At 27.9% G+C, this 25,050-nt stretch overlaps 1 protein-coding gene across 3 annotated transcripts; it reads right to left on the bottom strand.

The window, feature by feature from the left end:
* Positions 1–1,989: 1,989 nt before the first annotated feature.
* Positions 1,990–3,944, bottom strand: LOC111274051 (stellacyanin-like). Of its 3 annotated transcripts, none has more exons than XM_022858708.2 (3): positions 3,799–3,944; positions 3,321–3,480; positions 1,990–2,457 (listed from the first exon to the last, which is right to left on the bottom strand). In XM_022858708.2, the coding sequence occupies exons 1-3, from the start codon at positions 3,799–3,801 to the stop codon at positions 2,087–2,089; spliced, it is 534 nt and encodes a 177-aa protein (XP_022714443.1). In that variant the 5' UTR covers positions 3,802–3,944; the 3' UTR covers positions 1,990–2,086. The 3 variants fall into 3 exon arrangements, with proteins under 3 accessions (XP_022714443.1, XP_022714441.1, XP_022714442.1); XM_022858706.2 differs by having other exon boundaries at positions 3,773–3,922; XM_022858707.2 differs by lacking the exon at positions 3,799–3,944 and having other exon boundaries at positions 3,321–3,760.
* Positions 3,945–25,050: the final 21,106 nt, after the last annotated feature.

Here is a 25,050-nt window from a genome sequence, read left to right as displayed (position 1 = left end):
TCGGGTCTTACCATAGAAAGTCAATAGAGGAGTGGCTAATGAATCGCTCTAAGTTCTAAATTTCGGGTTTAGGTGCCACCATTTCTACGTTGCCTTATCATTCCGTTGAAAATGCTCTCCATTTTTTTTTAAAAAAACCTACTTATTATCCTGTTGTTTTATCAGTGGCTAAATGTTCAATTTAAAATTAAATATTTGAGTGATTGTTAAATTCATGATTAAATGTAGTATTTTATATGAATAAAGATTAAATGTTATCGATTTTGTAATAATTTAAGATCTTTTTAAATGAAAATTAGGTTATGAAAGACATGCACTCTTAAATTGCGCAGTCGAAAAATAATCAAATTTGTTGTTTGACTTGGAAAAAAAAAGGTCAAATTTGAGTGCTGAACTAGCTAAAAAATTAAAAATAAAATTATGAAAATTTTTAACTTTTAACTTTTATTTTCTTTTCCTATCTCTTTATCGGTTCCTTATCTTATCAATTCTTTCTCGCATCCTTTTCCTAATTTTTTAATTTCTCCATAGTTGTAACTTTGAACAAATCAAAGTAAAAAAAATAATTTCCTTAAATCAAAACATATCTTCAAAGATTAATACTCCTTTCATCTAATGGAACTATTTTCCTCTCTAAATCTCAACCAATCCGCAAGAACGTTACTATCCAAGCCAAACCTCATGCGCGTCATTATCGAATCGAAACAGAAACCTCATGGAAAAGAACTTCTAGCAGCCCTGAAAAAGAAGATTCCAACACTAAAATTAAGATGGAGTTGTTATGCAATGTGGAGGCAGTTTTAAAAAAAGACAAAGATGAAGGCCCTGATAAGGGACGAAGTGGTGATGAGTCTCATTGATTGGGTGAAACGAAATGGCATGATCAGGAATTTCTTTCTGTGGATCTCCATGCTTAATGGTTGATTTTCTAGGTTTTGGATTTTTTGCTGGATCTTTTTTTTTTTTTTTTGAGTTTTGGTTGGTTTTCATGAATTAATATTTTCAAAGATTTAATTTCATTTCAATGATCCAATAACAAAGAATGAAATAAAAAATAAAAACGTCTGGGGTTTAAACATGCTATGACCAAAACCACTAAAAAGGCTTTTAAGATGCTAACTTGAGCCATTAATGAACGAGAGAATGTGAGAATTTTTTTTTTTTTTTTAAATTGTGAAAGAATTTTGGTGCCTTTGGTTGTTTTTGGTTTACGATCATAAGATTTTCAATTACTCGTTATTATTCCAAGGCAAAAAATTCATAAATCCAGACTATAAAACAGACAATATAAAAAGCACAATTAAAATACACAAATTTTTGTATTGTGAATAAAGCTCTTTAAACGAAAAGAAAAATTATTAGACAAGGAAAGTAGATACTAAAAGAGGAATTTTTTTGTTCAGAGGGACACTTACAAAGGGAGAAAGGGGAGGAAATCCTGGCTTGAAACTAGGATCTTTATGTTCTCATAAAACTTCTTTTGCCATTAGATCAAGAAACGAAAAGCAAAAGAGAGGAGTTGAATATAGAAAAGAAGAAAAAAATTGAAAGATAAAGGAAGTGGAGAGCTCCTTTGCAGGGATGCTGTGGTCAGGGAAGAAAAATCTGAAGTTAAAAAAAAAAAAAAAAAACTTAGACAAGAGGAAAAAAATTTAAGAGTTTGTATTTTTATGAAACTAACTTTTTTAATTATTATTTTGACATTTTTCTTCGGTTTTGGATAACATGTCAACATAAAAATGTTAGGTCGTTTGAATTTATCTTTTTTACACGTTATCACGGTGCAAATCTTTCACAATCACGTTTTTATTAATAAAAATTTTATATTATTATAAATCGATAATATTTAATTTTTATTCTTGTAACATAATTTTAAATTAAGCATTTAACCTCTATCATTTCGTCCGAAAATTTGAGGTTCTGCCATTGCAGCTTTAGCTGCGCATTGCCAATAATGTACCGTGCCTTGGCCATTTTGCAAATTATCAGTGAGACAAATTGTTTGAAAATTAAATTACATTATGCGTCTATAGCAAAAGGTGAACATAGCTCAAACGTTAAAAAGTGAAGGGGGGCACAGCCATAACTAAACAGCCATATAGTAAAAGCAAAGCCATAGCCCAACCAAAAACAACACGGAGTTTCCGTAAAGCTGGACTGATCCAGAAGGGGTCGTGGGCGCCGCAGCCAGGGTCGAAACAGAGTCTTCTGACACTACGACTTTAGGCTTTTGGGTCTCGGGGCTCCTTAAAGGCATCACCTCCATGTGTAGCTTTAGTCCGTTCTTGCAGTTCTCAGGCTTGCCGCTCACGAAGTATCGCATCCCTTCCACATCCAATGGGATACCATCTAAACCGTCCGTATACATCCTTATGGGGTTGCTCACATCGCACGACTCATATTCATCCCGGCTCTTGAGCTCAACAATGCTTTCCTGTGCTGCAGAGTAGGCGAACCCTGTCGAACAGTTTAATAACACCTAGTGAATTTATTCTAGTATAAACCGAGGGATATTTTCTTCAAATTAACCGTAAACTGTAAAGCATAAACAAACGTCTAAAAAGAAGCGAATATGTTAAAAAAAGAAAAAGAAAAAGCTGAAAAAGTGTAAACAATAAACCCCAAGACCTTTTGGTTTTCAAAGCTACCTGCTTTTCTCAACAAACAAAGAATAGTATCGAATCCTACTAAAAAAGAAGAGAGAATAGTACTGAATATATTTGCTACTAGTATTAAGCTCTTGGCCAGAAGGAATGTTGCTATTCTGCTAAACTGCTAACTTTAGACCATGTTGCAGGTAATTAACTTCTCTGCACTAAAAATCTCATGGTTTTTCTAGTTTTCTTGGATAGCAAAAGCTGTGTTTCTTTCTCCGGTTTTTCATCCATGGGTCAGAACAGCTTGACAGCTTGATCCATTCATATTTTCTTCACGACAGCAAACATGCAAAGTAAGAAACACGGTTGGGTTCTAGGTTGGTTTTTGTTCCTTTTGATCGATAACAAATGGTGAAGATGGAGAACATATAATTATTTCTAGTTTGTTTTGTTCTATATTTTACTAACCTACAGTCTTTATATATGGAGGGAGTAGCAAACAGACTTCCTCGGCCCTCACCTTTGATACGAAACCATTAATGCTAGAGCTATGATGTTTTAATTTTCTTACACACCAGAAGCCAACAAAATGAAACATTGAACTGAATTTTACAAATACTAATTACTGTATTTTGTTTTCCATTAACAAAACAAACAAAGTTGAACGGAGCTGGAATTAATGTTTTCTAAGCTATAACTAGAGAGAGCGAAGTAGAAGCCTACAGATTTTGTCTCCAACCCTGAAGCTCCTATCGGACGACCAAGATGCCACGCCAGATGAAGGGTCCCACCCACGGTCTCCTCCGACCACATGATGCACTTGTGCTTCAGTCCTTTTCACTCCAAGACTCGCTGCCATGACAATCAGAGCCACGGTCACCATCTGCACAATAGCCATTGTCACTGAACAGGAAACTGGGAAAGCAAAAACAAGAAACAGTGCTCCCTAAAAGGATACTTCTTTAAAGAGAAAAAAAATGGAAAGAAAGAGCGAGGGAAAGGTGAGGTGAAGTGAAGTGTATGTTAAGCAAGGAGGCGCTCTTTTAGCACAGTAGGGCAAAAAGGGTTCCGGGATGCTTCCTCCAAAAAAGGACAGAGGGAATTGGTGTATTAAATTTGGAGCTCTCCTTGCGCGGCCACACACTTTCCTCCTTCATCCCTAATGACTAAAATACCCTGTGGTTCATTGAAATTTGCACACCATGATTCATTGGCTAACAAGTAACAACCATCAACTGCCACTCCTGAAATTTCCTTTCTTTCATGTTTTCAAGCGCGGTTAGGGTAAAGGAGGAAGGGAATATGCTCGATTAGGTATATTTTTATTATATATATTCTCAATGGATAACAATTCAAATCTATGATCAATATTTTATAGGACAAATTACTTCCACGTTTTGGTCCTAAATTTTAAAATATAATATATTGGTTCATATATTTTAATGGTCATAACAAAGTGATCTTTTCACCATTTGATCGCTCAAAAAGATAACAAAAAATTATAAAATAAGATAATAGATTGATAATATTATAAATTTAAGATTAAGATATAAAATTATAAAGAAAATAAACATTTGACAAAATTTATTATTTTAGATATTAATTCTTATGTATACTTATTGTCATTTTTGTGATGCTAATTTTTTAAATTAATTAATATTTTTTATTTTTTTAAAAATAAATTTATTAAATTACAATTAAATTTATTCATAAATTGAGCTGTTAATAAGATTTACAAATTAAGTTTTACTCAAATTGAATTTTGAATTAAATTTTTAAATTTTAGCTTGACCTGATCAAATTATTATTTTATTAATAAAATTTTTTTATTTAATTTGTATTTTAGAATATATTTAAAAATATTAAAATATTACTATAAAACCTTTTAGCATTTTTAACTTTTAATAATAAAATGGATCTATTCGGGTTTTTAATGGATGAGTTAAATTGGGCCTTGAACGAAACTTTAAGTGTCATCCTGATTTGGTTTAATTCATAAAATTTTTTAGTTGCAATCCAAATAATTAAATTTGTCATTTTTATTAAAAAGTGATAGTGTAAAATTTATAATATTTTATTACAAATTGTATACTAATATTTTATAATTAAAAAAAATTTATTTTTGAATAAATATTTTATGATGATGAAATATTATAAAATAAATAACAAATACATGATAAAATATTTTATGATGATTTATAGTTTAATTGTATGTTTGAAACAAAAAAATAAATAAATTTGAAGAAAAATAGGTAATTTTCATTTTCAAGATACAAATTTCTTTTTATCTATCCTAAAAATGAAACTAAAAAATATTTACTAAAAAATTAGGCATAAAAAGGTAATTTTATTTTTTTAATAATTATCAAAATTACTGGTATTAAATAAAAAAGTTTTATCATCGTCATTGTTTTTATTTTAACATTTAACAGTTCAACTAACAGTTTTATTAACAAAAACATCGTTTTATTACTATTATCAAAATATATGGATCAGTATATTATTTTTTAAAATTTAAAAATCAAAATAATACCAATATCAAATTTTAAGGATTGTAAAAGTAATATATCTTATTTTACAAAATGAGATTTGATTTTGAAAACAATGAATCATATATATCATATAAAATGAAATTCATAAGCAGCATGCATTTATCACATATGGTGTGCAAGAAATTCACAAAAAATTGACAGTTTTTCTCAATCGGTCATAGAACATTGTAAGATATAAGTCTTTATTAAAATTTTGTTTACCTAAATTTGTAATACAGCAAACTCTTCTATTAGATCTTTATATAAAAATTAAAAAATTATATAAAAATTTATCTTCAATTTCTTAATCTAATGATAAAAAAAATCTTATAAAAGACATCAAAATTAAGATTTGATCCCAACCTTCTCTCTTTTGACGTAGGGCTCTGCCCCGATTGAAAAAAAAAAAAAAAACTCTATAAAAATTCTTTGTGATAGATTTTGCATTGCTCTTTGTATTGAATAATAAAATATATAACAATTATCGAAAAGAAAATCATGAATACATGGTTGATATTTAAAGTGCAATATAAATATATTAGCACTTTATGTATTAACAGCTTTACATCTGGACGTGTGAGCCAATTAATTTCGGCCAGTTTACTTGCCAGCCGTTTGCCATACACCACAGGATATGGCTATGGATGCATTAATAAATTAATAATATAAAATTTCTCAAATATTTAACTTGTCAGAGAGACTGTTGTTTTCTGGGTTTCTGATTGAAAATCACGTGATGCATTCCAACGCTGGTGTTTTTAATCTTGACAAAAGCATGTGGCGGGTTCGGCTTTCCAAGAAAGCAACATCAGAATGCAGAAGATAGAAAAAGAATCATAGTTAAACAATTTCCCAACCAAATTATTCCAGTTGTCATTAGGTCAGTATATGTACGTACATATGGCCGAGAATGATCCACCCACGTAAACTTCTTCGGAGCCACCCACATAAAATTCATGGTTTTGTGCCCAAATTGATTTGCCATTTGTAACATTTTGAACCGTGTAACTTCCTTTGTCATTCCTGCTCTTTGGCCCCTTCTATGGTTTTCATAAAGCAAATAATATTTTCCCTTTGGATTTACGAAGGGACAAGATTGTCTGTTCTACTAAGCCACTGGTCCGCATTTTCCTTGTTTAGATATCGATTTTCCGCACCTTCCAGGCGCTAGTGCAGCCCCACCTTTTTAACTCTAGCAACGGACAGCCGTCCTTTACAGTACTCTATTACACCCTACCCACACCATCTTTCTCTTTTTCATCGTCTCTTCCCCTTCCCTTAGATGATGGAAGGATACCCATGTACTCTCGCCTGATTTCAAGCTACAAACCAAGATTAATATCAACCAAAAGAGATTCGATTTATATATGAAAAACTTGTTATAGAGAATCAAGATAATGAAATATTTTCCCAATTGCAGAATTTTTTATAAGTAATACTCAAACACGAACAGAGTGTTTATGTACGCCTTCAAAAGTAAAAATAAGAGATTTTGAAAAAAAAAATTATCTTGGACACTAAATTTTTTTTTTTTGAAATATTTTTTTGGTTGATAAATTAATAAATTCATGATAATTTTTAAATAGATAAATTCGAAATATCTCTAAAAAATTTTGATTCCATCACTAGTAATACTAGTATGGATTAGGAGTATAAATAAACAAAATTTTTAATAAATTATTCACGAATATATTTAATTTTTATTTGTTTATATTTATTTATTAAAATTTAACAAATAATTTTAAATAATATTTTTATATTTATTTATTAAATGAATTAAATACGAATAAAAATCTGTTTAATTCATTTATATTTATAAATAAATTCGTTTAAAACTTGTTTATTTATTGTTTATTTATAATAATACTAATAAAATTATATTTTTATCATTTATCTTAATTCTATTTTAAGATTTGTTGTATTCATTCAGAGTTTTTTTATTTAAATTTATTTGGTTAAAGTTATTTTATTGTTCATAAAAATGTTCATTTATATATATTTGTGAACATATTTATTTAATATTTATGAATGTGTTCGTTTAATTTAATTGAACCAAGTGCGAGCATCCTATTACTAAAATAAACCGAATTTGAATGAACATACCAATTTTCTTACCTAACACGAACCAAATCCAAACACTTTTAAAAATAAATGAGTAAATCACATATATACATTTATTTATTCATCCATCATCGATTTGATTATAGTCCTAATATCAATTGAGACCTTTTTGTCAAAGGATGGGATGTTGTTGATTTTTTGCATATCTTTTTATATAAAACTGTAAGCATGTAGGATTATAGGCACAGGACTTTCCAAATTTCAAAATCTTACTATTATTATTATTCAAATGTATGGTAAGTCATTTTTATAGAACTCTAGAATCCTTTTCTGAGAGACTCAAGGAATTAGAACTTTGACAAAGAAAATGAAGGCTGGCAGCAAGTGTCCTTTCAATTTTTATCTAATGGCAATTGTCGCTGGCTTGGGTGTCAATTGCAATGGTTTTAACTTTTAACTTTAAAAAGAAACCTGACCAGACAAGACTCTTTTATATGTAATTTTGCAACTCACAAAATTGCCAAAAGAAAAAGTGCTTATGGGAAAGATTTGACCATTCACATCAACTAAGAAACACCACGAACGACAATTAGAAAAAATAAATAAAAGAATAGAAATAATAAAAAAAATTTTGATTTTGAGACGTGAAAAATACTTTTTAAAGGTAATTATATCTTTAAGATACAATAAAATTTTAAACTTTTTAATCAGAAGTAGTGAAAATAATTATACTAAAAAATCTATTTATAATAAATAAACAAACATAAACTTTTACTTAAATGGTTATGACTTTTTGTATGATCATGATATTTATGAATAATAATCTATTTATATTCAAATTGTTATGATAATTTATCATATAATAATTGTTTCTATTTAAACATAATTATTTAAAATATAAATAAAATTAATACAAAAATTAATTTTATTCATCAATAATTAAACTTTTTATCTAATATAGAATGTACCATATTTTAAATTACCAATAATCTCCCACTAATTTGAAATTTTAGTGCTTAATCTTTAACCTTTTCACACAAATAAATATTATGAATATAAAAAGGTATCACTCAATTTAAACATTCAATTAGCGTATATACCTTAGAATTTTAACAAAATTGATGGTGTCCACAGATTAAACCATAATTTTTAGTGTTTAAATTGAAGATATAATACACATAATACTTATTTATTCTTCTATCAGAGGTTTATAACTCTTTTAGCACTATTATGACCATGTACTTATCTTATTAATAAACATTTATAAGAGAGATCCCAATTCTTAACATTGAAGCGGCACCACTTATATGCTTATATAGATAGAATTTTCGTTATGTCTTCATTGCTTTAGACATTCAAATAATAAACTCTATTAAGAGAATAAAAAATTCACCCCCCCATGTAATGGATCACACTAGTTTCTAAAATTTAAATGAATTTTACTAGTACTTTAACAAACACATAACAATAACTTATTTTTACCTATTAAACTTTGTAATTAGAGGTTACTAATTCAAAGTTGGGTTTCCATTATTGGCATCTAATAGTAAAGGTTTAAATCTATTCCACTTGTAATACTATAACAAAATATCTTAGAATTCAATTTTCTTTTGTAGTAATGACCCCCATTTGAAATTGAATGTTTAATATAGTCACTTCAGGTTAATATATCCAAACTTTTCATTTTGCATATCATTTATATGCTCTAAACATTGTTGCCTCATTTTTTTCACTTTAAAAAATAGATGGTATTGGTTGTGGCTACAACTCTATACTCATTAATATAAAATTTCAACCATTCTATTTCTACACTTTTTTTTAGTTTAATACAATTATTCTTCTATTACAATTAGATGAACTTAATAAATAAACCAAGTCATTTTAGACCTTTTAAAATATTTAAGGACCTTTTATGATTTTACTTTAATAAGTTGTACTAAACTTGTTAGCTTGTATAATTTGCTAATAAAATTATACTAAAATCTTACAACATTATAGTGGCAATTTTTATTTCTTTTTATTCTTATCACCTTCACCATTACAAATTTGTATTCTTTAATTAAAAAATGTCTCATTCAATTATCAAGATATCATATATACTTAATTAGGTTGTCCTTTTATTTATCTTTTTACTATTTGGTGGTTGTTTTTGTTTAAATATAAGACCTTCAAATCCACCCTTAGTGAAAGATAGCTAGTAAATATTCTATATCCTAATATTTTCTTTTCATAAAAGTTTCAAAACTTTTATTTTAACTGAATATGAGAGTATGCATCAATAAATACAATACCAAATATAATCACCCCCAAAACTAGTAAACACATACTTTCAATTCATCCCAACTCTTGAATACTTAAAAATTGTTTGATCATAGACACTAAAGCCATATGCACCATGGTTCATGTCATTAGAAACAGTCAAAATTTCATGTATAATCACACAATACTATAAATTTTGTGTCCAAATTATAAAATACATGAAAAATTTTCACCCAACCAATAGAAAACATTTTAACAAGTGACAAAGAATTATATAACTTCTCCAATTTGATTAAAGTTATCTTAGATAATATATTTATTTCTTATCGAAATAATATTATATGAATCAAATAATATAAATCATACATCTCTGTCAATAAAATGCAATCATGGAATATGGATCATAAAATATGATTTTATGATTAAAACATATATACTAGCTTCTTTTTCGAAAAGATTTATAAATTCACAATCTCTTTTATGCCTTAAAATAATTCTCAAGAATTTTATCATTTTGATTTAATAACCATGGTCTTACCAAAATATAACAAGACTATAAAAGATTCATAACCAAAACTAGCAAGTACTCCATGTGCATTTTATGCTCATAACCGGTCAATGCTATGATCAAGAAAATCCACTAATAACATACCATAAAATCATTAATCATAAATTAAATAATTTAATTTAAACTCAAAAGATTAAAAAAACAGTCAATAAAGAAAGCAAAATTCAACGAGACTCAAGATCTCTTATAAATTATTAATCATTAATTCTTTTAGTAGAATATAACTAGAAAGATAATAACAATAAACTTATCTTATATTGAGTATTTATTCCATGAAGAAACTGTTTGGATAATTAAAGCTTTCTATACTTGTTTCAAATAAAGGTAAGCAATTGGTCGATTCGATCGATTCAGTTTGAAAAAATCAATAATCGACTTTATAGGCATTCATCTATATTCAAGGTCAACTGGTGATTTATTTTATTATTATAATATATATTATATTATATTATTAGTACATTATATTATTATATTATATTTCTTATAGTATATTATATTACTATCATACTATTATTATTATTTTCTTTCATTTTTTTTCTAATTCTTGATTGAATAGGGAAACCAAAATTGGGAATCGATTGAATCAATTCAATCTTGCATGGTTAATGGTCTTAATGCAAAATCAACTCAGAAGACTTTCAATTTTTTCTAAGTAAATCAACAAAAACTTAGCCTAGAATCATGCTCTGGCAAAATTTAATCCTAGGATTCAAACCTGGATTGATTATGTTTGATCCCTACAAACTCTCCTAAGGATGGCTATAAATTGAGCAAAAGACCAAAGGAACAATACACGGTTAACTTGAGGATTGATTTTTGGGATTGAGAAATTGGTGAAAAAAATCTAGTTATTGCAACTCTGAAAATAGGTTTATGAGCAGTAGGGTTTTTAGATTTCAATTTAAATTTTTTTTTTTTGGGAATTCTGGGTTTGGATTTAGGTTTTTGGAGTTTGGATTGAAGTTTTAAAAGGTTTTTGAAGTGATCTGGGAAAATCTAGGATTTTTTTGGAAAATCTAGGTTTTTGCGATGAACTTTGAATTTTTTGGCTGAATTTTTCAATGGGATTCTAACATTTCTAGAAATTGATGAAATTTTCTCAGTTTTCGATAGTGTTCTTAAGTTCTTTTAGAAAAAGATCAGAGAATTTTAGTGCGAGAGAGAGAGAGAGAAAGAGCAAGGAACTTATAAGAAAAAATTGAGTGTGGCTTTTATAGCGCCCCTAAATGACTCCGTTCTGAAGGTCACGTGTGACTGGTTGACCTACATGCCAAACCGTGCTCAAATATGACCAGATCGCAGGTTTTCTTTTTTCTATTTTAATTTTAATTTATTTTATATTTTTAGTTTTTTAGTTTTATTTTCAATTTTCTTTATGTTATTTTACTGATTTTTATTATTTATTAAATATTTTGCAAAAATTCATTTTTATTTCTAGAAAACTAAATTAAAAATTAAAAAAATATATTCAAATAAATTCATGAATCTTACCAAACTTTTGAAGAATTTTTATATATTTAAAATTTATGGAATCCACCAAACTATTGAGAAATTTCATAAATAAATTTTAAGAAAATAAAAAATAATTGTTATCCTACCAAATTATTAGAGAATTGCTTCCTAAATTAAATTTTATCAAACTATTGAGAGATTTAATGAATTTTTTCAAAAAAATAAAATTTTATTTTCAAATAAAATTTCACCAAACTATTGAGAAATCTACCTCAAAGTAAATCATGCTAAACTATTAGAGGATTTTATTAATTTTTGAATAAAATATATTAATAAATATGACCATAGAGCCTCTTCAGGGTGAGACATTAGTCTACATAAATACTCCTAAGTTGAAAAAATTATCTTAAATTATCACCAAACTATTGAGATAATTTTATGATTAATTTTTAATATTAAATATTTCGATAAATTACAAATAAATTTAAGGCTTGGATAATTTGGAATCAAACAGTCATATTCTTTGGAGGGGCGCTATGGGGGTGTTATAACCTTTCTTATGTATAACAACATTCTCGAACTTAAAATTTAGTTTTGTGGATTAAAATCTACTATTTAAATATATCTAAGTCAATCTTAGGACTCCTTTTTAAATGAGATAGATTCAATTATGTGACGAATCACACATAAACAAAAAATATTGGTAGCGACCCCTTAATCTAGTTTAGTGGTAGGTCCATGGATCTATATGTTATGATAGTTTGACGACTCCACTAGGGACATCGATAGTCAAGCCAGTAAATGATTTTCTACTATCCAAGCCTTGCTTAATAAATTTTATTTTATTTTTTTTGCTTTTTTTTCTTTCTTTCCTATTTCTTTCCTTTCATTGTTTATATTTTGTTTAGCTACTCATATATATATATATATCATTCATTTGTATGTGCATAACATAAGCTCTCTACTTGAGCTCTATCTTTATGAGGGAATGAAGTACTTATGCCATCGTGAGATTTCATGTCTCTGTATAGGCTTGCAAAACACTCTCACTTAAATTGAACCTTTCTGCTTGTAGCCTATAATGGGTGATGATCGAGATGCCTTACTAGCTTGTAATGGACAATGATGTAAGAAATAAATTGAAGACCTTTTAGAAGTAATCCAAACCGCATATAGTTAACTTTAAGAGCCTAGCCATAGGTAAAACTATGCCTTATCTTGTGTTAGAAAATCTTAAATAAGACACATGTTTGGATGTTTATTTTACTTGTAAGCTTATATATTACCCCTTTTGTATACTTTAATCATGTATGTTGGTCTTTGTATTTATGTATTATTTATGCCTATTAACCTTTTTCTTTTATCATGCATTCACATCATTAGATTTATTATAAGGAATATTTATCATGAAATAATTTTTTAACAAGGAAAATCTCAGTTACATCTATAGAAAGCCTAGCAAAGGCCTCTATTGGCCTAAAAAAGGAATCTAAAAAGTTCAAACTTACAAACAAAAGGTTAAAAAAAAAAGGTCCAAACACTGAAACGAGAAAAAGATGGATGGAGGAGTTTGTACATTAACCTTAATACCACACGGTCATCCACTAATCAAGAATTAGCCTAACTTTTGCAAGAAAACAAACAATTGCAAGCAAAACTATAAGAAAGAGATGTAATGCTCTTTGAAACACAAATGCACATCCAGATGCTAAATGGAGTAGTGGTGGGAATTAGAGTGCAAATAAAGGCTATGACTAAAAAATGTGAGCAAATGAAATAAGCATATGTGAAGAAACATAATCAGTTAAAGTTTCTATTTGATCGAATCACTATGGCTATTTACAAAGCCAATGACATGATAAAAATGATTAAAAAATAGAAGGTAAAAGTACCACCAGTGAAAAAATATAGTAAAAAATTGATAGATTTTCTTAAAGAAGTGCAAAACCAGTATCGATGAGTTATAGGTTTATTTTTTCAATAATTCTAGACTTTTTATGAATGTAATGTTAGATTTGGTTAAAAGTGACTTTCAATTCAATAAAGATTTTCTTTGATAACAATTGTTACGTGATAAATTCTCCTTATTGTATTTATGCCTTTTGTTTTTGCATTCATTCTCATGCATAATTTGAGGGTTCTAAAAACATCATTTTAAATTTGCACATTGTGGGAAATCTAGGTTCGATAATAGCTCAACACCAATATTACACTCAGGCTAGAGTTAAGAAGATGGAGCAAGATAATGAGAACCATTTTGAGAGGTTAGGAAATGTTTAAAATGTAATCAAGGAAAAGTTAAGTAAAATTCCTAAAGCTCTAAAAAAGATAAACAAAAGGAAAGCAATAGAAAAATATACTTTACATGACGATACTAAGTCACTGTATCTTCCAGGTTTCGATCCACATCAGACCTAGACCACTTTAAATTTTCAGTCACAATAGACCAAATTCTTAAATTATAGTTAAGAAAATATTCAAAGTTATACTAATCTTGTTTTTGCTGAAAAAGCAGTTGAGTCCATTCAAATCTTCAAACTAGATGAGACAAAAGAAGAAGTGAAGTTACAAACGGTTATACCCTCAGAAGATTTTAAAATCTTTCAAACTATAAGCATGATTGAAAAAAGATTACAGGCTATAGAATGAATAGATTTTTATGATTCTATAGATGTTGCTAACCTTTGTTTGGTCCTAAATGTTACGATTCTTTTAAAATTTAAAGTGTCAAAATTTAAGAATTATGACAGTACTAAATGTCCTATTACACATGTCTCAATATATTATCGTAAGATGGTAGCACATGCCAACAATGAGAAACTGCTCATGTATGTATTTCAAGATAGCTTAGCTGGGTCTACTGTAAGGTGATATATTCAGTTGGACAAGAGTCACATAAGATTATGAAAGGATTTGACTTGATCCTTCATCAACTAATACTATCACATTATAGATATGACTTCTTATTACCTTTCATTGTAAAGTATGGAGAAGAAAGCATATGAGTTTTTTAAGGACTATACCCAAAAGTTGTAGGATGTCGTTGGTCAAGTATAGCCACTACTAATAGAAAAAAAAAACAACGGTGCTATTTTTAAACACTTTAAAGTTATCATACTATGAGAATATGATAAGGAATACAACTAAAAATTTTGCTGACATGATGATTTCAGAAGAGATTATTGAAAATGCAATAAAAAATGGTAAATTAGAAGAGAGAGAATCTTTTGCTGCTAAAAAGATGACAAAAAAATATGACTCAAGTTGTGAGTTTTGATAGGCAGTAATTTAGAAACTACCCTCAGTCGATCTATTTCACATATCATCTTAATGTGAGTCGTGCTTCTACTCCACCCTACCAATCAACTACACAACCTTCTTATACATTTATAACTAAACCTTCTATTCGTTCAGCTACCTCAACAAGTGTTGTATAGGAATCTTGAATCTAAGAAAAGCCTACATTTGATCCTATTACCATAAGCTACACAAAATTGTACTAAGAACTTTATAAAAACTATTTGATTGCTCCTATTCTCACAAAACAACTTGAACCTCTCTATTCCAAATGGTATGATTTCACTACTCACTGTGACTATCGTTATGGGGTGACTAACCATTCTATCAAAACTTGTATCCTTTTGAAACATAAGGTGCAAAGTCTGAGTAAAAAAAGGTTGATAAGCTTCGATACCAGTGAAAACACAGCACCTAACGTTAGTGCTAACCCATTACCCAATCACCTAAAGGCATGATTTTGAAAAAGCTGATTGAAATTGATTATCATCTTAGGATTTTTTTAGAATATAGATCTCTTTTGTGTATTTGAATTTCATCTTCTTTTTCATCATTTTAATAAAAGTGATAAATTTAATGTATTTTCGTGACATTCCTCTTTTGTGTCAATCACCATTATTTACTCTTACCTTTTCACACCTTTTTTATATATCTATTTTTTTTATTCCAAATAATGAATGTTCAAATAATCATGATGATAATTCAAGATTTGATTTTGAAAACATCATTCATGATGATTTGATTGATAGATGGAGTTTACTGATTTATTGGGACTACTGAATAAAAAAAAGATAAATTTGATAAAGAATTTTAGAAGTGATGTAACACATGATCTTTGTAATTATTCATTTACAAATCTGCTCTTGGTTAATAAATGTTATTTATTGAAAGTATTCATATTCAAGATGAAAATGACCATTCTTCTTCCATCATTAAAAAAAAATTAAAATTATCCTTTATTACTCCATCTAAGCCTTTTGAATTTTTTTTTTTAGGAACCCTAACTAAAGATCACCCTTACACTAGGAGCAAAGTATAAGGAGCTTGTTTATATTTAGTGATCTCAGGGACAAAGCCTTTGTGTGCTCCAGTTTTTCTTGAAAAATGATGAAAAGAAAAAGGAAAAAAAAAAAGAGAAAAATGAAAGAAAACTAATGAGGCAAAATACTAATGTGCCCCATATAGAAAAATGATTCTTGGTTTGATAATCTTTTAAGTATAATTTAAGCTTGTTTTGTTTATTTCTTTCATAACCCCTCATCATAGCCTACGTTACGTCCTTTAAAAGTTCATTTTAATCAAATGTGAATACTCAAATTGGAGAATCATGAATTGAATTAAGGTAGATTTTCCATTGGATTGTGTGGGACTTTGAACAAAGTGTCATTAATGGATAAAAAAAAGATGAGAAAAAAGTGTGTAAAAAAAAAGACTTAAACTGAAAACCTGAAAAGACAGTTTAAGTAAAGATGAAATCTCAAAAAAATAATATCATGTAAGAGTCCTACGGATGAGAATGATGATTGGCTCAAAGATTGATGATATCAATGGAATATGTTTTTGAAAGAGAATTTTGAGTTGAAACTCAAAATTGTCTGAATAATCATTATTTTGGATATTGATATCTCATTTGAATAGTGAAAATATTTTACCTTTATTCACCTTTGATTTGTTATTAACCATATTACTTTTCGATAAAGACCCACTATTCTTATCATTTGCTAAATGTACATGTCCTGAATGAATCAAAGAAATATATCATGTCTGTCACTAATTTGAATGATGACAAATAAATGAATGACAATGTTTGTAAAGAGTTTTTCATTCTTTTAAAAGGAATCCAAGAAGAGATAAGTAAAAGAAGCATGAGAAAATGCTTTAAAAAGGGGTAAATAAAATGACATAGGTAACCCAGTAATGAATTCAGTGACAGATTAGTTGACGTGATTGGTAAATAATGACCAGAGAAAGAGAATAACATAGATCAATTAACAAAATTTATTTTGAGATTATTAATGCTAAAAAGCTAAGAAAGAATGATGGAGTCTTGAGAAACTTGTTACCATAATTGAAATTTTATGGCATTGATTTAGTAACATCTGTATTACATATATTATGTTTACATTATATTTGAATATTTGATAATTACATCTGCATCCTAAATAGGATATGCATTTGCATCGTTGCATTATCACTCATTTCTCATTTTCAATTTTGGCTCAGTCTAGATTATTTTTTTAACTTGTGGCTCAGTCTTGGTCGTTTGATCTTGGCTTAGTTTAGATCATTTTTCAAACTTGTGGTTCAATCCCAGTCATTTGATCTTGGTTTAATCTAGATCATTTTCTAAACTTGTGGTTTAGTCTTAGTCATCTGATCTTGACTCAGTCCAGATTATTTTTCTAACTTGTGGCTCAGTCCCGGTCATCCGATCTTAGCTTAGTCCAGATCATTTTCTAGACTTATGATTTAGTCTTGATCATCCGATCTTGGCTTAGTCTAGATCATTTTTTGAACTTGTGGCTCAATCCTGGTCATTCGATCTTAGCTTAATCCAGATTATTTTCTTGACTTGCGGCTCAGTCCTGATCGCACGATATTGACTCAGTCTAAATCATTTTCTTGACTTGTAATTCAATCCCTGTCGTTCTATCTTAGCTTAGTTCAGATCATTTTCCTGACTTGCGACTCAATCCTAGTCATTTCTACTTACGGATTTGATTCCTGTTATTAGACTAGAATAAAGTGGATATCTAAGTCTTTACATCATCTCTGTCTAACAGGTATATGCAAAGAGAGATAGTTATAGACACCTATCTATGTCCAAGGTTAACTGATAATTTTTTTTATTATAGTATATAGTGTAGTATAGTATATTATATTATATTATATTATTATTACTAGTATAGTATATTATATTATATTGTTATATTAGTACATTACATTATTATATTATATTTCTCATAGTAAATTATATTATTATCATATTATTATACTATTATTATTTTTTTATTTTCTTTCCTTTTTTCCTAATTCTCATTGAATAGGGAAACCAAAATTAGGAGTCGATCGAATTAATTCAATCTTGAATGGTCAATGGTCTTACTATCTTAAAGCAGAATCAACTCAAAACACTTTCAATTCTATTCGGGTAAATCAACAAAAACTCAGCCTAAAATCATGCTCAAGCAAAATCTAATCTCAAAATTTAAGCCTGAATTGGTTCTGTCTGATCCTTAAAATATTTCCTAAGGATGACTATAAATTGAGCAAAGGACCAAAGGAACAATACATGGTTAACTTGGGGATTGATTTTTGGAACGACGAAATTGGTGAAAAAAATTTAATTGTTGCAACTCTGTAAATAGGTTTTTAGGCAATAATGTTTTTGGATGTCGATTTTTTTTTTTTTAGAATTATAGGTTTGGATTTAGGTTTCTGGAATTTGGATTGAAGTTCTAGAAGGTTTCTGAAGTGATCTAGGAAAATCTAAAAAAAATTAAGATTTTTTTGGAAAATCTAGTTTTTTAGGATGAACTTTGAATTTTTTTGGTTGAATTTTTTGATGAGGTTTAAATTTTCTGGTGGGATTTCGACAACTTTTCTAGAAATCAAAAAAAATTTTCCAGTTTTCGACGATGTTCTTAGGTTCTTTTAGAAAGAGGTCAAATGATTTTTGGTGCTAGAGAGAGAGTAGGGAACTTCTGAGAAAAAACTAAGTGTGGCTTTTAGAGCATCCCAAAACGATGCAGTTTTAAAGGTCTCAAACTCGTACATGACTCGTTAACCCGTGTGCCGACCCATGTTCTGACTCGATTTAATCACAGGTTTTTCTTTTTCTATTTTAATTTTCATTTTAATTTTATTTTTAGTTTTTATTTTATTTTACTAATTTTTATTATTTATGTATTATTTATTAAATATTTTATGAAAATTCATTTTTATTTCTAGAAAACTAAATTAAAAAAATAAAAAAAATCTTTTCAAATAAATTCATAAATACTATCAAACTATTGAAAAATTTTCATAGATTTAAATTTTATGAAATCCACCAAACTATTGAAAAATTTCATAAATAAATTTCAAAAAAATAAAAAATAATTTATATCCTACCAAATTATTGGTGGATTACTTCCTCAATTAAATCTTACTAAATTATTGAGAGATTTAATAAATTTTCTCAAAAGAATAAAATTTTTATAAATATTTTCAAATAAAATCTCACCAAACTATTGGGAGATCTACCTCAAAGAAAATTCTACCAAACTAATTTTCTTGAATAAAATACATTAATAAATCTAACGACGAACCTCTTTAGGTTGGGATACTAGTCTACATGAATACTCTTGAGGTGAGAAAATTAGCTTAAATTACTACCAAACTATTAGGGTAATTTTAGGATTAATTTTTAATATTAAATATTTTGATCAATTACAAATATATTTAAGGGTTGGATAATTTGGAATCAAATTGGTGATATTCTTTAGATAGGCGCTGTGAGGGTACTATAATCTTTCTCATGCGTAATCACATTCTTGAACCTGAAATCTAATTTTGTTGGTCAAAATCTAATATTTAAATATACCTAAGTCAATTTTGAGGCTCTTCTTTAAATGGGATAGATTTGATCAGGTAACCAATCACACCTAAACAAAAAAGATTGGTGGTGACTCCCTTAATCTATGTCTAACGGTAAGTCCATGAATCTATACATTATGACAGATTTTCATTCAACAAATAATCAAACTATTCGAAAATTTTTAAATAACTGACTATAACCAAACCGACCAAAATTGATTCGGTTTGGTCAGTTTGATTAAATAACCAAATATTTTTATAGTTTTTTTTCTTATTATGAATAATTATTTAACAACAAATTTAATTCAATAAAACTCAAACTCAAGTATCATTCAAATGAAATCATTAAAGAATTTAATAATTTCAATAATATTTTACAAGAAAAATAATAAATAAAAATACTTATCTTAATTTTTTTTACTTTTACTTATTAGAAATTAGTTAATTCAATTAGTTCGATTATCAATTTTAAAAATAAAAAATCAACCGAGTTAACCAATTTAATCGATTTAAAAAATCAATTATAACAAAAATTAAATAAATCGAATCAAATCAATTGAATTCAATCGATTTCAATCTGTCTAGTTGGTTCAAATCCACTTTTGCTCACTCCTAGTTTCAAAAGTTGATTTTGTCAACTTTGTCAAATTTTTTTCCTTGTATTTTTCTCATGCAAAATATAAATTTCATTACCTTTAAATTGTTAGAAAAAATAAATAAAAATAATAAAAAAATTAGCTATGAGGCATGAAAAATATTTTTTTAAAATGTAATTATACCTCATACAACAAAACTTTAAACTTTCTAATCAAAAGTAGTAAAAATAATGATATTGAAATATTTATTTATAATAAATGAACAAATATAAATTTTTATTAAAATAGTTATAAGTTTTTGTATAATTATGATCTTTATAAATAATAATTTATTTATATTTAAATAATTATAATCTTTTTGTTATATAATTATTTAAAATATAAATAAAATTAATATAAAAATTAATTTTATTTATTAATAATTAAATTTTGTTGTGACACACCATATTTTACACTACCGACAACGACCGATCTCAAAGCAAACCTTCATGGAACACGAAACAGACATTAGAAAGAATGTTGATGACTTCTGAATGTCTCAGCCGGTGAATAAAATATCACAATGTCAGCCTCCTCAGGCAACCTAAAGCTAACCTTCTTTTTCAACTTCCGACTTTGGCTTCTGCTAAATGAAGAACATGAAACATCCGCTGAAGAAAGATCCACACAGAAACTGTCTCCTGCTGTAGAGGGAATAGCTTCACGTTCTCTGGAAGAAGATGGATGTACCGTTCTAGAGAAGTTTTTGAAGACATAAAGTTCACCTCCATTAAGACAATCTGGCTTCATCCCTGCAGGACCAGGAGAAGCCAGTAGCCAGTCCTCTAGAGTAGTCAACTCCCTCGCCTTTGTGATCCTTTTCTCTGATGATTGCAACTGTCTGTTCATCTGGTTCTTCATCTTCATCTTCCTCTTTTTCAAGAACTCGGGCTTGATTGCTTCAATGACGGATGATCTTTGACTTGAACTACGACCATTTGAACTCGATGCCTTGGCCTCTCGCTTTGAACTGGACTGCTTGCTTACTTTTGTCCCCATTGGACCTCCTTAGGAAATAAATTCAATAGTGACAAATAGCATGGATGGTTAGCAAAGTTGGGAGAGCTTGGATTCGTATTTTTGAGGGGATTATAAACAGCAAGAGGGGTTGTCAAGACGGAGAAGTCTAGGGGAAGATGTCAATGAGAATAAAAAGAGCTTAGGTTAAAACAAATAATCTATTTTCTAGAAATAGTTCATAAATCCAGGGATCGTGAATTACTCTCTAAAAAAGGACATTTTCTTGGCTTCTCCTCCATCTTACCAAGGACAATGCATTGCGAAGGTGGAATCCAACTTAATTAATTTCACAAAAGACAGTGATAAAAGCAAAGTGGCCGATCGTTAAAACGATCGAAAATACGACAATCACACCCTCCACATCTATGTAATCAGAGGACTAAGTGGCCTTTGTCATCCATTTTGTTGTCTGATGTACAATTAGTTGCAACGACGAAAATTCTATTGCTTTGAGGCATCTAGGATTCTTTGCACTTTATTGGGGTATATATCTCCATTGAAAGGCTTTCCGCAGATAAAAAAGAATCATTATTTAAAAGAATGCGCTTTGTTAAATGTCCAATCAAGTATACCATACTCAAATAAGAATCATATCAGCTAAATTAGAGAAACAAAGCGAGACAGATTAATTACGAGTGATTGATCTAATTAGTTAAAATTTATTTTTTTTAATAAAAAAATTTTAAATTTAAGTTTTATTGATAATTATTTATTAAAATTATTTTGAATATATTATTTATAATTATTTATTTTAAATTATTAAATATGATATATTGTATTTTAACTTAAAAAATTAAATAACACGTCTATCCGGAATTTTTTTTGGGACGGATTGTACTAGCCTTTTCCACGTAGCTGTGAGTTTGCTTTTAAACCAAAGTATGCTTTTACATAATAAGATTTGGAGCCTTTCGTTTTCTCTTTACATCAAGCCGTTAGGAATCAGCCAGCCACATTAAAGTGAATGATTATTTCCTTCAGGAAAAAAAATGAATCGGCATTGAATATCAAAATCAGCTAACTGTTCAAAGTTTATCAAGTAACGGGGTTATATAAGAAAATTTGAGGCAAGGGATCAAAATGAAGCATCAAGTCCAACAATCATTTAAGTTGCGGCAGGCAGCATCTTCATGTGTCGTTTTCAACAGGGATTTAGAGATGAGATAATTAGTTTTGTAGAATATTTTTCAGATTTCACACATCTTTCCAGCAAGCTTGTTATTACAGTTTGAAAATGACCCTGCTGCATTCCTTAATCCTTCTCATTTAATAAGATTAAATAGTTGGATAACATTAAGTAAGTAATAAAAAATGTCTTTTATATGTTTTTTATTCATAAAATATTAAATTTTTAATTTTATGAATAAAGAATTAATTTACGATAAATTTAAATATTATCAACAATTATGTGATTTTAATGATAAGAATTTAAGTAATGATTGTCGTATAATGATAATAAGCTATATGATTCTCTAATTGTGTCTTTAATAGATACAAAATTGAATTTGAAATTATCATACAATCAGAAAACTTTTATTATACAAATAACATTTTATTAAATTATATAATAGTAATAATTTGTTGATTTTTCAATATCACAAAAGCAAAAAAGCTCGACCATATGTTGATGATATTTTATAAAAGTGGAGGGGCGAAAATATTGGGCAACAAGTTTCTACATGTGACCAAAAAATTTTCATCTACGTGGAAAACAAATAATCAACCCAAAATCTGAAACATCTGTCCTGTCGTTCTAGCATTTCCTTTGAGTGAGTTTAGTTCGAAAAAATTTTTAATTTTTTTTTAAAAGTTTTGATGGTGAATATTTAATTTTTATATTTGGTTTAGAATAATTTGATTATGAAATAAAATGTCAAAATTTTAATAGTACTCGAAGTTTTTGAATAAAAAATTTATTTTTTCTTATGATATTACAAGATTTTGAGAAGAAAAGTTACTTTATTTTTAAATTTTACTTGAATAAAAAATTATCACGTAATCATTTTTTTAAAAAAAAATATATCTAAAAATGACTGAAACTTAGTTATAGATTTTTGTCAATAGCATTTTATTTTATTTTTATATTGCAATTACAGTGTTTGGTATTCCATGCATGAAACGTCTTAAAATGATTAATGCATCAATTAAAGCGTTTTCTTCATCAAATGCCTTAATTGATCATCAATTAAGGTGTTTTTTTATTGAAACATCTTAATTGATAATTTTAGAATAAATCTTTTTTTTCCTCTCAAAGACCGTGTTATGACATGAATGATTTTCAGTCATAGTATGAGTTTGATTGAAGTGTCCATCAATTAATGTGTTTGCATGGAAAAATACCTTAATTGGTTATCAATTAAAGTGTTTCTTCCTACAAATGTCTTAATTGTCATATATTAAAATTTTTTTTTTCTCTCAAAGATCGTGTTTTGACAATATAAACGTTACAATGTCTAATTGTGAAGTAGAATAACCTATATTTTATACAATAAATCAGGCATTTGTATATATGGAACGCCTTATTTGATATCTTTATCATGTTTCAATATCCAATACATTTCTGATTTTTATTTCAACATATCTTAGGTCATAGCATTTATTTTTCTCTTTGAACCAATTTCAACTTTAACATCTATCATTTAACTTCGTCCTTTTAAGTTTATCTTTTTTTTTTTTAGAGAAAATGGTGTGTATACTTTTTGATTGATCTTTTTATCTAATTTGCATTATTTGTTACCTTCCAATTTTTTTTTTCATATTTGTATATGCCGTTTAGATTTGGATTTATGTTTTTGATATAATTGCCTTATTTTGTGGTTTTTTTGTTTTAGTTCCTTTATTCAGAAATCTTTCGTTGCTAATTTATATTTTATTTGATGATGTTTGATAGATTTCATGTACCATATGCCAAGATTTACTTTCCATTTATGTTTTCAACTTTAACAATATTCTATCTTTTAAACATTTATGGATGATTTATCACTAAGAACAAAGATATAATTCGTTACATTGCTTATGATGAATTTGAACCAAATAGAGACTTTTTTGCATTTGTTATGTTTTGTTCCCGTAACTTTATTACATATAAACGTTAGAAAATGACATAAACTATCTTATGGTGGAACATCTTGTAATAGACTACATATTAGAGAGTTAAACTTAAATGTAATTATCTTTGAAAATGATAGATAGTGCGTAGATAATACTAGAATTGATACAATAGCTTTTACAAAATTATGTCATTTACTTAAAATATAAGTGGGGTTAAAGTCATATAGACATATATCAATAGAAGACCTAATTATTAGTTTATTTCACATCATTACCCATCATACAAAAAATAAGGTTATAAAGCATCAAATGGTCAGATCTAAAAAGATGATTAGTAGATAATTTCATTCTATGTTAAATCATGTTTTAAGATTGCATACCCTGTTGTTTAAAAAACCTAAATCGATACTGAAAAATTCAACAAATGATATATGAAAATGGTTTAAAGGTTGTTTGGGTGCCTTAAATGAGACATATATCAAAGTCAATGTAGATGCAGTTGACAACTTAGATGCAAAATTAGAAAAAATAAAATTATTACCAATGTCCTTAGTATTTACACCTCAGCTATACAATTCATATATATTCTACAAGATGGAAAGGTTCTGCAGTATATGACAAAATGCTAAGGGATGCCATTACACAGAAAGTTGAGGATCTCACAAGGTATTATTTTTATTATATTTGTATTATGTTATTAATGAAACATCTTTTTTTCATATTATTAATATTGTAGATTGGAATACAAGTAATTACTATTTGTATGATGTCGAATACACAAATGAAAAAGGATTCTTGACACCTTATAAAGGTCAATGATACCATCTTAGTGATAGAAGGGTAGGACTTCAATCAACAACCCCATAGAAATACTTCAATATGAAATACTTTCAAGTAAGAATAGTATCAAGAGATGTTTTGGTATATTAAAAGCTAGATGGGTAATTTTAAGAGAGAAGTCATTTTATTCAATAAAAATACAGTGTATAATTATTTTTGCT

Source organism: Durio zibethinus, chromosome 26 (genome assembly GCF_047325235.1).
Source record: "Durio zibethinus cultivar Kanyao isolate XHJ-2024 chromosome 26, ASM4732523v1, whole genome shotgun sequence".
NCBI classification, from domain to species: Eukaryota; Viridiplantae; Streptophyta; class Magnoliopsida; order Malvales; family Malvaceae; genus Durio; species Durio zibethinus.
The sequence above is the reverse complement of the archived record's forward strand: the minus strand, read 5'-3'. Positions and strand labels throughout refer to the sequence as shown.